General features: G+C 40.4%; 1 protein-coding gene across 10 annotated transcripts in view; it reads right to left on the bottom strand.

The window, feature by feature from the left end:
* The window catches only part of MAGI1 (membrane associated guanylate kinase, WW and PDZ domain containing 1), a 680,972-nt gene that overhangs the window by 24,643 nt on the left and 640,297 nt on the right, over positions 1 to 16,032 (bottom strand). For 6 of the 10 annotated variants that reach the window (XM_025375375.1, XM_025375381.1, XM_025375376.1 and 3 more), the window contains 5 exons: positions 12,935 to 13,151; positions 8,913 to 8,996; positions 5,288 to 5,379; positions 3,642 to 3,834; positions 963 to 1,256 (listed from right to left, as the gene is read on the bottom strand). In XM_025375375.1, coding sequence (XP_025231160.1) covers positions 963 to 1,256; positions 3,642 to 3,834; positions 5,288 to 5,379; positions 8,913 to 8,996; positions 12,935 to 13,151 — 880 coding nt within the window. The remainder of the gene's footprint in view (positions 1 to 962; positions 1,257 to 3,641; positions 3,835 to 5,287; positions 5,380 to 8,912; positions 8,997 to 12,934; positions 13,152 to 16,032) is intronic. The other 4 variants (XM_025375378.1, XM_025375384.1, XM_025375385.1 and 1 more) reach the window with 2 other exon arrangements.

Here is a 16,032-nt window from a genome sequence, read left to right as displayed (position 1 = left end):
ACATACTTTGCTGAAACCCTCAACGTCTGGATGAGACAGGAAAATCAAATGACTCTTAACTCAGATTTTAACCAGACTTTAAATCAAGCAACAGTAAAAATATTATTTAAAATTTTAAAAAAATTCCTATGGGAATACAGTAGAGAAAGAACACAGATGAGGTGGACCAGCATCTCCTGTAGTATTTTTATTCCTTATACCTCTATTTTTCCTAGAGCATTTCTACAGCCGTATGCTCCTTGTAAAAACTCTTAAGATATTCTTAAGACCATTCTGAGGCCCTTGCAATTAGTGCTGTCCTGTTCAATACCTTTCAAAAGCTTTGCTTTGGCAAAAACTGTAGACTCTGTATGCTGTCCAGGGGTTGCTATTCAAATTTCTTTTTGTTTTTCTTTTTTTTTCAGATGGAGTCTTGCTGTGTCACCCAGGCTGGAATACAGTGGCACGATCTGGGCTCACTGCAAGGTCCACCTCCCAGGTTCAAGCGATTCTCTTGCCTCAGCTTCCCAAGTACCTGGGATTACAGGCATGCACCGCCACGCACAGCTAATTTTTGTACTTTTAGTAGAGATGGGGTTTCACCATGTTGGCCAGGTTGGTCTCAAACTCCTGACCTCAAGTGATCCACCTGCCTCGGCCTCCCAAAGTGCGGGGATTACAGGCGTGAGCCACCGCATCCGGCTGCTATTCAAATTTCACGCAAATCTGGTGTATGCTTTAAGTCGTCTGTGCGTGATCACATTCTCAGGGTGGAAGTTGAAAGGGCCAAACAAATATTCCCAACCTTCAAAAGGGAAAAAGCTACCAAATCAACTCCATCCCCAATTAAGTCTTTAATTACCCAGAGCAAGAAGCCATAAAGCATTTCTGCTCATGAGGTCTGGGTCAGCTTTCACTCACAGGAGAACAAAAACTCCCAGGCATGGTAGGAAATCCTGGGCGATTTCACATTCAGCACTCACCAAAGGTCGTGCCTGCTTCGGGCCTGCTCACCGAGGACACGATGACGAAGCCGAAGCCCTCGTTTTCCCCACGCCGGATCTCCACGTCGTAGGGCTGCACCACAGTGCTGACCACGCCGCTGCCCCCGCCGCCGCCGCTGCCGATGCCGCTGGTGCTGCCACTGCCCGAGCTCACCGTGTTCAGCGAATTCTGGCTGCCCTGCGGGGTGCGCTTCTCTTCTGTCAGCGAGGCTGGCTGGTTGCTACTGTGATGAGAGGAGGCTGGCGAGGGCACCTCGTTCTCGGTTTTGGGTACTGTAACAGAGATGCACGCGTACATTACCGTGTCCGGCAGCCCCTCCATCCTGCTGCCCATCCCTCCTTCCCGCAACTCCCTCAAGAAATCAAAACATGAACCGAGGGGAGGAGACAGCACCTGGTTTCACAAAACCTGGATATACGGATTGAAAGCAGCTTCTCTTGACAAATATTAACCATTCAGTATCTACGAACATTGATCCTACTTAACACCAAATGGGACTCGCAAATAGCGTTCGTTATTTTACAGCATGCTATATGTCGGCATCCACACTCAGAATCAAGTTTGCAGCAAGATCAACCTGCTGTGAAATATTTCCCCACTGCACAAAGGGATGGGCCTAAGCGTAGGTGAGGGCTACATCCGCGAAGACCACCATTTTGGCTTCATAGATACAACCTTGGATGCACGTTCATATTGTCATTACTTTCCAATCACATTTCCACTCAGCTTTTTCCATCAGGCAACGAACAGTAAGGTGACGGTAACGTTGAGGCTACCTGCCCTATGTGGGGTTCATGACAACACCTGTGAGACACATATGCTTCTCTTCTTAGCTTCCAGGTGTCAACATCTACTCTGACCACAGAACCGGATACACTGGCCTCCTTCTGAATTTAGTCACCATGCTAGTGTTACTAAAGCGCTCCTAAACAGCCAACACAGTAGGTGGAACCAACTATGCCAAAAACAAAATGTGTGTTGTGTCCAAGTTTTGGTTCAGACTGTATTTATTTTCAAAAGCTTCTCTTTTCATAGATTGTTTTAATTGTGGAAAAATAAGCATAACAAAATTTTAAACCATTTTTAAGCATATAGTTGAGTGGTATTAACTGCATTCACATTTTTGTACAACCATCATCATCATCCATCTCCAGAATTTTGTCGTTTTCCCAAATTGAAACTCTGTACTCATTAAAAACTAATTCCCCTTCCCATTTCCTCCATCCCCCACCGACCATCATTGTGCTTTCTGTCTCTATAAATTTGACTACCCTAGGTACCTCATATAAAGGGAATCAATATTTCTCCTTTTGTGACTAGTTCGCTTTGCATAATGTCTCTTCATAGTTTTGACACGCCTTTTACACAGAGCTAAAAATCCAAAATATTTAATATTTTAAAAAATAAACCTGAAACACAAAATATCACATTGCCTTACTATTTCTATTTGGGCCAGGGAAGCCAGATAGTTTTCATCTCATCTCAAAAACCAGTTCTAACTGACTGCTTTTAGCTGCATGGAATGTTAAGAAGGATTGTGGGCCACAAACAAGCTCTAGGGACATAACCTACAGCAGCTTAACACTGTTTTCCATGGATGCAGGAGGCAGGACTCTCACATTGGAATTTAACATCTTAATTCTATAATTAATCATATACCATTTAAAATGGGTTATACTTTTTTTTTAAAAAAAAAAAACAAAACAAGGTACCAATTAATTTGATCTGGCAGGTATCTGTTTCACTAATATTAATGCCACAAGAATTCATAATATTTCAGGTCATATTTCTCCAGTAATTCAACTGATAGAAGACAATCACTTCTGCTGTATTCTGGGTTCTGTCTCAAAGGTTTCAAAGTGGGAGCTGCATCCAAAGGTGAACAACAAGGTGTATTCAACGTGAGCTTTCAGGAAGCTGGTAGGTCAAGGGAAAGGACAGACACTCACACAATTCACTGTCTCAAAATGGCAGATTCTGATGTGGAAGTAAACCATGAGTCACTAGAATGGCAAGGAGGGAATGCTAAAATCTGAAGGTAGTCGGAGGAAGGAGGAATTTCCGAGGGAAGAAGGTTATATTTGTGCTGAGCCTGAAAGGATATGTAGTATTTTGAGAATTAAAGTTCAAAGCTTATGGGCAGGAAGAAGGAATCAAAGCTGACCTAGAACTGGCTGGCTCTACAACTTTCTTGTAGAAAGAAAAAAAAAAAAATCTTGGTTTAATACATAGGACAGTAAGAAATCAGTAACTTTTTTATGAGCTTATTTTGTAGCACAAACCCAATTTTTCTTCTCTTGATATGAAGCTACAACTCTTTTGACTTTCATAATGACCTCATTTGTTGAGGATTATCATCAAATGAAGAGGATGGCTAAGTTCTGATTTGCAAGGAGATAGAAGGGAAGTAATATATATTCAACAAGCCTTCCTCTGGAAGACTTCGTTGAACATATGCAAACGGCACATTAAAGTACTTTAGAATGACAGTAATTTTTGCAGGGTTTGAGAGAAGCAAGCCATCTGGAAATTCTGAGTTTGATCACATTTGCAAACATTTGCTAAAATAGATGCTCAAGGAGGCAGACACAGGAAGGAGGCCTTTTCTGTGAATCAAGTGACAACGCACTGTCTGAACGAATGAATGAAATACATACCCGCAAAAACCACTTTACGCCGCACTGTGAGATTGACGTGGCCTTGTTTGGCAGCTTGTTGCATAAGCTGGACCACAAGCTGGTGTGATTTTCCAATTACTGGCGTCCCATCCACACAGATTAATTCATCTCCAGACCTCAGGCGGCCGTCGGTATCAGCAGCACCCAGTGGTACAATGTGACCAATATAAATCTGTTGAATAATTGAACGATGGATGAAACACTTCTCTCCTACATTTACTGTGACATCAATGGCCTTCACATCTCTGGGAACAATTCATTCATTCATGTCTGCAGGCATGCCACAAACATTTATTGAGCACCCACTGTGTACAAGACATTGTGCTAAGTATTGTCACAATTATTAAATAGTGGAAAGAATATTTCTTGCTTAGTTTCCAGATGTTTATCTGTGGCCTATTGACAACTCACTCTTTCTTTTTCTCTGCTGCAGATATAAATCACTTTTCTCCCTTCATTGTACAACCTATTCTTCTTTCCTAGCTACCTAAAAACTCTCTTTCCATACAACTCTGCTAATAAAATTTTAATATTACTTTTATTTAAGAGTCTAGCATCATGCCTAGGAATAGGGAATATGTAATAAATACTCTTAAATGAATGAATGAAGCAAAAGTTAGTTGGGCATCTCCATTTTCGAAGTCTTTTAGCACCTGAAAGCAGAGCATTCTGTATAGTTAATGTCTTACTGTTATATTTGCCATTCACTAAACCTTAGCTAAAATACTTGTGCCTAACTTGCCTTTCCAGCAGACAATAATGCTATAGTTACCTTTACGTGGCATTTACAGTTTGCAAAGAACTTTGACAAAATAGTTGCTAAGAACATGGATTCGAGTCAGACCTTATTTGTCAGTCCCTCCGTTTGGTAGCTCCGTAATCTTGGGCAAGTTAATTAGCTTTTCTTTTTCTTAATGTGAAAACTGGTGGGTTTGATGGATAAATGAGAGAATGTATGTTAAGAGCCTTTAGCACAGAACCTGGCACATAGTAAGCGCTCGATGAATAATGGCTGTTATTATCACAAGGAAATTAACAATACCTATTTTAGTTTTCTTTTCTTCCTTCAAAAGAACCCTGTTATGTTATTCTAAATTTATTCCAAAATGGAGGTCACTGAGATCCAGGGAAGTTCAACATTTCTTGACCCTTACTCAGGGTTCTTTCTCAAGTTTTGTAAAGGCAGGGGTCTGACATTCTCCAATCACTGTCCCATAAGGCTTTGTGAAATACTCTCTGCACACCAGCAACTCAACACACAAAGCCCAGTACCTGCTGGCAGAGTGAAGGGACCTGGCCAGAAGGACCAGGCTACTGTTATATCAGGTGATTATTATCCTGTTTTGCTTTCTGTTTTTGTCTCCCTTGGGGGAAAGGGGTGGTCTACAGAGGCTGCAGCTGCCACTTTTCACAAACACGCATACAAACGTTTTAGAAAGAATCTAGTCTCTTCTTCCTCAAGACAAACAGTGCTCCACAAAACCCAATGAAAAACTCATACTACTCAAGATGAAAGAGTCAGTGTTGTATCTAGCTGGACAAATCTTGGTGATTTGTCACTGTTGCCAATTTGCTTTGAAGCCTTAGAAAAATATGCCGGGGAGAGAGACGAGCAAAAGACTCACAGGTTCCCCTGGTTCATTTCCACCCAGAATCCTAAATCCAAATCCAGTCTCTTTTCTCCAGAGGAAGATGTCCTGTTCCTGGTAATCTGGAACTGCAGAGAGGGGAGAAAAAAGACATGGATTATTTTTCTGATAAAAGCAGTGATACCCCCAAGATGAACACAGTTGCAAGACAAGAATGGTGGTGCTTGATCAGATGGAAGCTTTTCAATATAGGCAAAGAAACAAAATACTCTGAACAGGTGAAATAACAGAAGACATGGGGATAAAGTAAATAGTGGGAATAGTCACTGAGCCCTAAAGTTCTTCAAAGGACTCATCACTGTTTGATAATTCCGAATCAAGCCCAAGCCATGATCCTTAACTACAAATAGTCAGCATTAACTGCTTTCCTCAGTATTCTTGCAAGGGGAATTAAGTAAATTAAAAGTATGATGTGCCACACCACAAAGCAGGTGTCCATGTCCAAGAACAGAACTCAGGCTAAGTCAGAGCCACCTCTGAAGCCGGCTCTAAGGATTCTGAAGTTATGTTAAGTCACCAGATGTTTCCTTTACTAGAGGATGAAAGAGAACAGCTTGGATTAAACAGACTTTCTGATTTATCTTTAAGTCACTTTCTTCTTCCTTAAAATAATTAAGACTAGCAATGCTAATAATTTGTTAGATCATTTTTGCCAAAAATTATTCTCAAACATTCTAGTATTTCTGCATACAGTCAGCCCTCCATATCTGTGGGTTCTGCATCCTTAGATTCAACCAATCACAGATAGAAAATTTGTTAGACCTACAATGGTTTTAGCTGTGATGAATACGTAGAGATTTTTTTTTCTTGTCGTTATTCCTAAGTAATACAGTATCACAACTATTTACATGGCATTTGCATTGTATTAGATGTCATAAGCAATGTAGAGATGATTTAAAGTATATAGGAGGAGGTGGGTGCGGTAGCTTACAGTGGCAATCCCAGCACTTTGGGAGGCCACAGCTGGCGAATCGCTTGAGCCCAGGCATTTGAGTCTGGGCAACATAGTGAGACCTTGTCTCTACAAAAAATAAAAAATGGGTCAGGTGTGGTGGTGTGTGTCTATAGTCCTAGCTACTCAGGAAGCTGAGGTGGGAGAATCGCTTGAGCCAGGGAGGTTAAAACTGCAGTGAGCCATGACTGCCCCAGTGCACTCCAGCCTGGGTGACAGAGTGAGACGCTGTCTCAAATAGATAAACAAATACATAAACAACAAACAAATAATACAGGAAGGAGAGTGTGTGTGTGTGTATGTGTGTGTTCCACACAAATATTATGCTATTTTCTAGGGATTTAAGCATCCATGGATTTTTACAACCTTGGTGGGGGATGCAGGTGTCCTGAAACCAATTCCCGGCAGATACTGAGGGCTGACTGTACAAAGTTTATTAGGATTTCAATACTATTACCAAAATCAGCCAGGCCTCCAAATCCTTAAGATCAATGGTGATGACAAAAAGTCTATATTAATGAATCATATCTCTCATTGCCAAAATCGCTGATTTACTCTAGAATTTGCCTATGATATTTCAGCATTAAAAGTATTAATTCATTTTCCAATAACTTGGTATTTTACTTTCAACGCCCAGTAATGGTCCAGGGCTTTAAAATGAATATCTTGTTTTTTAAAAGAAATGTAATTTCCATAAGAAAATACTTACTATACATGAAATCGTTCTATACACCACTCTGTTACTTCACTAAGGTAAAAGAGGGTTATTTCTATTTAATTCTTACTTAATATTTTAATGTATACATAGGGTGTTTTATGACCTATAAAATGACATATCTTTTATTTAAAGAGAAAAAAATATGATTCAGTTGCAATGAATCCTAAAGGAGATTTTCAAAAGCTGTAGTGCATACCTTCTTATTTAATTAACTGGATTTGGGGCTGAAGGAAAGTGCAGGCCTGAGAATTTAATTCTTTTCTTCTCCAGTTTTGTACAACGGAATAGGGAAGAAGAAGGTGGATGTTTAGATTTTAGGTTGGTGAAGAGATGTCCCTTTTTAGTGATTCACCCACAAACTTAAAATGTATAGTGAATGAATGCACCAACAGACAAGAAACCAAATGACCAGTAAGTACAAGTCAGAGGAGTTCGAATCTGATCTTTTTACTTGAGCTATCTCAGTGCCAGGGCTGTAAATGGGTGCTTTCTATCCACTGCTTTTATTATAATTGCTGAGGCTAAGCTGCAAAACACCGGGAACATGGAGCTAAGCTACAGCACAGGACTCCCATAAACACAATTTGAGAGTAATATTTTCTTGAGCACGCTAAGGTAACAATATTTTCTTTCTGTTCGAGTAGCTGGCTAAAGGATATTTGCTGTAATAGCCTCAATGAAACAACAAATTAAATCAAGTTGTGTCTCCGTCTTTGGTTCACTCAAGCAGGAGGATTATTACCGAAATAGACCACTGGTGCTGTCCAGCCAGCACTGGGTTCCTGGCAGAGTCTGTTTTAGGTCTGCTGAGTGTGTGGCCTTTCTGGGAACAACGAAAGGGCCTCTGCAGAGACTTCCAGCCCAGACCTATTTTTCTCAGCATCATTTAACACAGGAACATTTGCCCATCCTACAGTGACACCAAATGTAACAAGTTTCTGCCTACTGTTGCTCATTTAGGTGTGAGCTAGCATGGTATGGGAGGTTGTGGCCAACAGATTTAGGCTTATCACACCGTTTAGTCCACATGAAAAAAAAAAAAAAAAAGCTTCATTTCCTTCTGAGAATCAGTGGGAAAATGGCAAATTTATTTAAAGGTCTTCTGTTGAAAAGGAAGATGCCCACTGACACTAGGGATGTTAAAGACACAACAGCGAGCCAGAAAACACAGATACAAACATCAACACACAGACATGTTACAAAGAAAGTCTTCTGCTACTTCAAATTTTGGCATTTTAACAATTCTACTCTTCTACCAACTAAATGCCATTTACCCCAATATATAACTTTGGCAATAAATCAGTACTGAAACACATTATGGGATTATGAAATTTCTCTCTTCTGTGTCCTCTGAGGCCACCTCTTCTTAGAGGCATTGAAGTCTCTAAACTACTTCCCCCGAAATGGTTTCCTTCCTTACTTCAGGCAGGTTTTATTACAATTAAGTTTTTAGGCGGCAGTAAGGTAGAACCATTTTTCCGATATTAATATCCCTTTTTTTTGAGTGAGGCTAAATCAAATAGAGCTAAGAAAACCTTGTCCAGTTTTCATTTGTAAGCCCTTGCATATGAACAATTTCTGCAGTTAGTCTCCTTTTGGCAATGCCAGTGACAACTCAATAAAGCAGTCAAAAGACTTCCTTTGATAATTAGAGAGAATGGAACCACCAGGTTTGCAGAGAAACCTCCTGGTGTCTCCATTACTACAGACATACTAACACATTTCCAGACTTGACAAGGGCATGCAAAACCCTTTTTATTCCATCTTGTCTTTGGTTTGCATTTGGTCAACAAGAGCTCCAAGGCACTTCCCTTCATGCCCCTCTTTTCTTCCCTCTCTTTTCTGAACTTCTCCCCAGGCCCCCAGACCAATGAGAACATCAAACAAGATGAATGAAAATGGAGAGACAAAAGTTTTCAGCAGATCCTTACTCGGACATTCTCCAAAATTCGTGGAATTGATTTCTCTCTCTCTCTCACCCTTGCTCAATCCCGATGCAGGTGAAGGTGACATGGCTGGAATATTAATTTCACAATTTTGCAAAGCTTAATGTACATTCTTTCTCTTAGTTCACTTTAATTTAGTTTTGACTGATAAGGAACAGGCAGTTCAGCTTTCACAATAAAGGTCATGGCTGTTATTTAAAAAGACCATAGTTTGATTCCATTTTTCTCTTTCTTTTTTTTTTTCACAGTGCTTTACCTATCAAAAAGCTAGAATTTACAACTGCACCATTGAGAGTTTCCTATAACTCCTATTACTATCTTAAACTCTCCTTATTTAATGACACTCTAAAGTACACATTCTTGATTGGCCTTACTTCAATCATGGTTTGTCTAAACCCTTATTGCTTTTGGAAAAATTTAAGTATATTTGTGCTACCATTAAACTACAGCATTTATTCAAAAGTGTATCAAGTTCAGGATGAAATTTATTCTTGTACTAATATCTGTTCAGGTGAATTCTAAGCATTTCAAGCCAGAACAGTCTTATATTTAGAGATGCAAATCAATGGATCTATTGGAGAACTGAACAAACACACAAATACTGTCATAATAGCTCTTAAAATCTGGAGGTACATCCAAGCTTCTTAAGCTTACTATGATAAAGAAGCTCAATCGCCACTTCCAAACTTGTAAGCATGTCTCTCCAAGGCAGGACAGATTTACAATGTTGGTTAATAGGACAGTTTTGAGCTTTTTCTTCCAAGCTATATAGTGAACAGGCAAAGTCTCAACTACAAGCCTTATAATTTCTTTTGCAGTAAATGCTACTGGATGTGATCTGATTCTCCTAAACATTTACTAATAAGACTGCATCACTGTCGTTTTTAAGATGTGCACAATTCTAGAGAAACTATAAAACAGGCAACATGGCTTTTAAAGGACTTTAGTGCTAGTCTTTGTTTTTAATTAAACATTGAAACCCTTCAAAGGGATTCATGAACACATATGTAATTCAGACTGATTCATTCTAATGCTGCTGCCTTGAGAGATGGCCATATCAAAAATATGGTACATCGCAACAAATTTAGACCATGTGAAGGAATGCGATCACATATTGTGTTAATCTCCACATTGCCCCTAATAATAGAAGAAAAGAAAAAGAACAATGTATTTCCAACAAAAAGAGGGTAATATGGCACAGTTAAGCTGCTGTTGCTGACTTCAATTTTCCTGTTTTTCCTGGAGTATTCTGCTCATTTTACTGTCTTGGGGAGAAGGGGCAGGGAATCACATCTAACAAGGCTATACACTTTTTTCTCTTTGAAAGACAAGATACGAAACAACCTAAGGGAATGGCAGAAACTGATCTGAGATAAAGAAAAATACTGATTCAAACACAAGATTGATGCAGGTTCATTCCTAGGTGCTGTGAAAATAAAATCTGTGACAGATACTGAAGAATCACCATGGGGGCCAGGGGGAGGTCTCATCATTATCCTCATTTAGTAGTGAGGAAGAAATCAATGTGAATCTTAACATCAATTAGGTTGCTACTATCTATCAGTCAACTACAGAGCCTCCAATTACCAAAAAGGAATAGATTCCCATTTGTGCTGCTCTATCCGATTCCTCAGATGTTAAAGAAAGTGAAGGAACAAAACTGGCACCATTCTGAATATTTCCTTTCTTTTCTTTTTTGAGACAGAGTCTCACTCTGTCACCCAGGCTGGAGTGCAGTGGCATGATCCTGGCTCACTGCAAGCTCCGCCTCCCAGGTTCCAGTGATTCTCCTGCCTCAGCCTCTTGAGTAGCTGGGACTACAGGCACACGCCACCACACCTGGCTAATTTTTGTATTTTTTAGTAGAGACGGGGTATCACCATATTGGCCAGGCTGGTCTCCAACTCCTGACTTCATGATCCGCCCGCCTAGGCCTCCCAAAGTGCTGGGATTACATGAGTAAGTCACGATGCCTGGCCCCAAATATTTCAGTCTGGCTGCCACCTGAGCAATTTCAGTACTTATAGCAGCTGGCTATGGCCACATTACATATTTTTTCTTATTTTTTTTTCCTGGTGAAAACTTTTTTAGAAACATTTGATTAGGTCAAATTCTTAAGAAAATTTGCCACCACCAGGGTAAAAATGGCATTTGAGCAAAAGCCTTCTATTAAACGGATGTTTTAGAATTATCCTGTCAACCCATGATGCCCCTGCCAGCCCTTCAGAATTCAATTCATTTTATCATGAAAAGATTCATACAGGAAAACTCAATCATAAATGTGTACTGTATTGAGGAAAGCAGGAGCTCGGTCAATAAAGCAATATCTCAACATTAACTGAAGTCGGGCCATTGACTGGACGAGCCACATGCTTAGAGAGAAATGTGGAGGGAATGTGAAAACGCTCCTCTTTACAAACATCTCTTAAACGGTTTACTTCAGTGAAATCACTACAGTGAGTGAGGAGACACAATGAGGACAGAATCTGGTTCCTGGTTAGCATCCACTGCATATGAGGTCATTCCAAATGGAACTTCATTTCCTTTAGTCAGGCCTCGGGGGTACTTTAGGGGTGTCTTTCTAGTCCAGCGACTAAAATAAGTCCCTGCTCAAATCAGTGGGCTTTTTGTCAGCAGAGTGAACTTGTAGCCAAAACAGCCTATTTAATTCCATGCATTGTGGTAGTAAGAAGGCAGTAATTTTTCTCCCTTGAGGAGGAAAAGGATAGAGCCCTGAGCAACTCCTAACATTTGATAACCAGCAAGACTCCAGGCTCACCTCTGCCCCCAAACTGCTGAGTATCACTCAGTGGACTGACCAACCTTCCTCCTCAGACAAGGATGCTGGCCTCACTGCCCCATTTTGCTTGGTCACAGAGAAGTTGACTTTCAGCATACACTTCAGCCGGCAAAGGAAGCACAGCACAGCCAAGTCTGTGTGGTGGACAGGAGGCCAGGGCCCCACACCTCACACAACCTCTCTGCCACGACTCTCGATGTCCCTGCTGAGCAGTGACCACAGTTGCAGCTAGAAATGAAACCTGTGCTGAGGGGAGGATGAGCACTCTTCACTCTTCACTCTTCCAGCTTCTCTCAGACCCTTCAACAAACCGAATCTCCACCGTCACAACACCTCTCCCCTACCCCATACCAAAAAGAGAAAATGAGGTATCTGTTCTTCATAGATGCCTCACCCTGACCAATTATACTCATAAGAAAATATCAGAAAACAGCAACCCAAGAACAACAACAACAACAACAACAACAAGCAGTTTGCATCGCCTAAAATTAAGGCATTTTAGGAACTTCCATTGGTAAGATAAATGAATATTATTTATGGCGAATAGTTTTTGGAAATCATTTCATAATAAAAAGTAAGACATTAAACATGAGAGTGATATTATGTTTATATGAGCCAAGAAGTTACAAAGTATACTATCACTAGCTTGTATTTATAGAAAACGTAAAGCACTGGATAAGTAATTAAAGCACAACCACTCACTGCTATTGTTTTTTCCTTTTTGTGGGAAATGTTTAGAGAGATTATAATGGTTAAAAAAAATTACCAGTATTTTTGAAAATCAAGAGACCACTTAAAAAGCATTTAATTTCTTCTCATTAGCCCTACAATCCCAGTCAATCATATTTAAGTTCTACTGCATATTGGATTTGTGCTCAGAGCACATCACAATCTCCACTCAGGGAATTAATGAGACAGCAGCTCTTATCTACCATGCCTTTTAACTGAAGGGAGGAAAAAAAACCCATTTTCACCCAGGGCATTTATTTGATAACCATCCACTTCTACCCTCTCCCCAGACTGAAGGCATAGTGAGGCCTCCATGGATAGCCAGCAGAGTCCACTCCCTTGGCCATACTTTTGCCTCTTGTGGATTTCACTTTATCCGGTTTATATACTGCAACTCCTCTATTTTCAATAACCTTCAAAAGAAAGGTAGAGCCCTGTGGAGGGGTCAGGGTAAGACAGAGGCCAGGATGCTACTCACGTCGGTTTTCATACATGCTCCTCGACTGGGCCCAGATTTTAAAAGGATCTGGTTTTTTCTGGCCAGAGCTGTCAGTTTGATCTGGAGCTTGGGCTTCTGCAGGTGGGAACTCGGGGAGCACCTGTGTGCTGTGGCTTGGGGATGCTGTGTGCAGGCTCCGGTGGCTGGAAACACTGTGCTGAGAACTATTCTGGCTGTCTTTCCTTTCCAGTGGTTGCTGAAAGTAAGCAAGTGAGAGGGGCAAGAAGAAAAGATCATTATTGGTTCTCTGAGTGGGTGTTTTCCACCAGCTTGTCTTTGTTTAGCACTTCTGCATACACATACATAAGTATATCAACAGTATTTTGGCTCCCACCTTTCTCCAGCTAATGCTGAATGCAGATAAATCCCTAGGTGAGTGGCAGACAAACAGGGGTGGGCCAGATAGAAAGACATAATCATAACCCATACTGTCCTCTGGGTTATAGCGGAAAACAAATCCAATATTCATCACAGGTTCTCAGCTAAGATGCTATGCTCGTTTATTGCAAGATGGATCAGTTTTAACATCCTCATTTTCACAAAAATATGTGACACCAAATACCATGAGTGGTTTACGATAAGGCTATAATATCCAGAAGAAATATAATCAGGACTAAAGATGCTCCTCAGGACTCCATGTCTTGTATCTTTTAATAATGAAATACCCAAGTCCTCTCTAAGAGTTTGCTATCCATTCTTTTCGACTGTTAAACAAAAAAACAAAAAAACAGAGGTCAGATCTTTCAAAAATCATGCCTAGCATTATATGTTTACTGGTATTTCTATGTGTATAAATTACTAATATATGAAGAACTTCCATAATTCTTAGCTAATCAATTTTGCAAACATTACACTTCATCTCTTAAACTGCTGATAGTACTGTTGGTTGAAAACCATGATCAAACTTTGTATATGAGTTGACCTCCGGGGGTCAGCCTTCTTAGATTTGCAACTTCTCCAAAGTTCAAGTATTATAATATTCAAAGGAGAAGAGTTCCATTTAAATTTCAATTGAATAACCAAGTCCTTGTTTATTAAAATCTGCTCAGCAAAGACCCTTCTCATTTTACGAAATGCTCTGTTAGAATGGCTAATGAATGGAGAGTAAGACCTAATGGAAAGGAAAATAGTAGGTAGAACAGGAAATAACTGTAGTTCTTATTTTCTCCAATAAAAGACTGCGGTAATCTCAGGTGTTTAGCATTCCCTATTCAAAACAAAAAAATCCTGCAGTCATGCCTCATACACCATAGACACCACGTCACTATACTTATCTGATTTAAAGCACTGTACGGGGTTGAGGGCAGGAAGGGGCTCTCCCTTCACTCTTATAGATCCTGTAGAGCTCATGGTTTTAAAGTACTTTGTAAGAGCTTTGACCTTGAGCATTCTAGATCCCTGAAGTTCTTTACAGAGCCCATATCTTCCACTGGGTGTTCCAATCAATCCTATCAAGACCATTTTTCCTTGCTGTCTCCCCAGGGATCCTTCATCTTTCATTCCCCTGGAATTCTGCTGGAAATTTGCAAGGTCCTTTCACTTAAGTCTCAGGTCCCTGTATTTCCTCTACTTCCAGTCCTTGCTTTGAAACACGTATCTGAAGAAAGCCCAAGGAGGACAAAAACTTCATTTGCTCTTGACTATTACAGATTTGAATGCAGATATTGGCAAGGATTCAAAATTGAGAACAATTGGACATGTATTTAATGAAGGCAAGATAGACCATTTAAAATTACACTTGATATGCTTGTGGGAAAAATTTGAGGACCATATTCTAAGCTACTCTGAAGGTCTTGGGAAAACTGTATGAGAGGCTTAATTCACTCCAATTCAAGGGGAAAAACACACTGGTGCAGATGCCAGGAAAACACGCTGATGTTTGGGTGGGAACAAACACCATCATAACGCCATGTCACCGTTTTTCTCTTCTGAGGATCAAGTGCTCAGCTCAGATTTGGTTGCCACTCCAAAGAGTTGATAGAAGCCGGCTCTGCCAACTTCAACAGTTTCTCCTCCAACAGTGAATTCAGCTCCCAGGGCCAGAGTCAAAAAATGTAAATGATGGATACCATACCCATTTTCTTCTGCATGCACATGGGAATGTTGTTTTTTTTCGTTTTTGTTTTTTTTCCCCCTCTTCAATATGGTCTTTACAAGGGTCTTGATTATAAACAACCATGTATAGCATCGGTCCATTTTTTGTGTGAACATACATAACAGTGCATAGAGAAAATGGGATTACAGGTGGAGTTTTTCCCTCTTATCATTATACTTTCCCATATTACCTACCTTTTTTATTTTTATTTTATTTTTTATTTTTAATTTTTTTTTGGAGATGGAGTCTCGCTCTGTTGCCCAGGCTGAAGTGCAGTGGCGCGATCTCGGCTCACTGCAAGCTCCGCCTCCCGGGTTCACGCTATTCTCCTGCCTCAGCCTCCCCAGAAGCTGGGACTACAGGCGTCCGCCACCACGCCCGGCTAATTTTTTTTTGTATTTTTAGTAGAGACGGGGTTTCACCATGTTTGCCAGGATGGTCTCGATCTCTTGACCTTGTGATCCGCCCATCTCGGCCTCCCAAAGTGCTGGGATTACAAGCGTGAGCCACCGCGCCCGGCCTACCTTTTTTATTTTTATAGTGCACAGAGAATACTTTTTATAATCAAGACAAAATTTAAAGTCATTTTCATTTCAAACTGAACCTTGGTAAATAGAATTAATGGGAACTGCTACTTCCTATTTTTTTACATTTTAGTAATGTTTTACTTTTGTTCACCTCTGAAGGGGGAAGATATTTTAAATGTAAAAGCAAAAAGCACAATAAAAGACCTCTGCATTTACCTGAGAGTGGCATGCCTCCCTTCAAAGGACCACTCTCTTTTGGTTCCTCAAATTAGTAGATGCCAGATTGATTGCAGGGCCGGCCTATGAGCACTAAATTCTGACCCTGGAAGCTCTGGTCTCCTCCTCATGTGGAAACTACTCTTCACAAAGGTGTGCACACTGCAGGATTACCTGCAGGAAACAGCCTTGTGCTGCTGCTTCTTTTGTAGGGTTATTTGCAGTTTCTGTTCTATTGT

This window comes from Theropithecus gelada, chromosome 2 (assembly GCF_003255815.1).
Source record: "Theropithecus gelada isolate Dixy chromosome 2, Tgel_1.0, whole genome shotgun sequence".
Lineage (NCBI taxonomy): Eukaryota > Metazoa > Chordata > Mammalia > Primates > Cercopithecidae > Theropithecus > Theropithecus gelada.
This window is presented reverse-complemented; position numbering and strand designations above follow the sequence as displayed.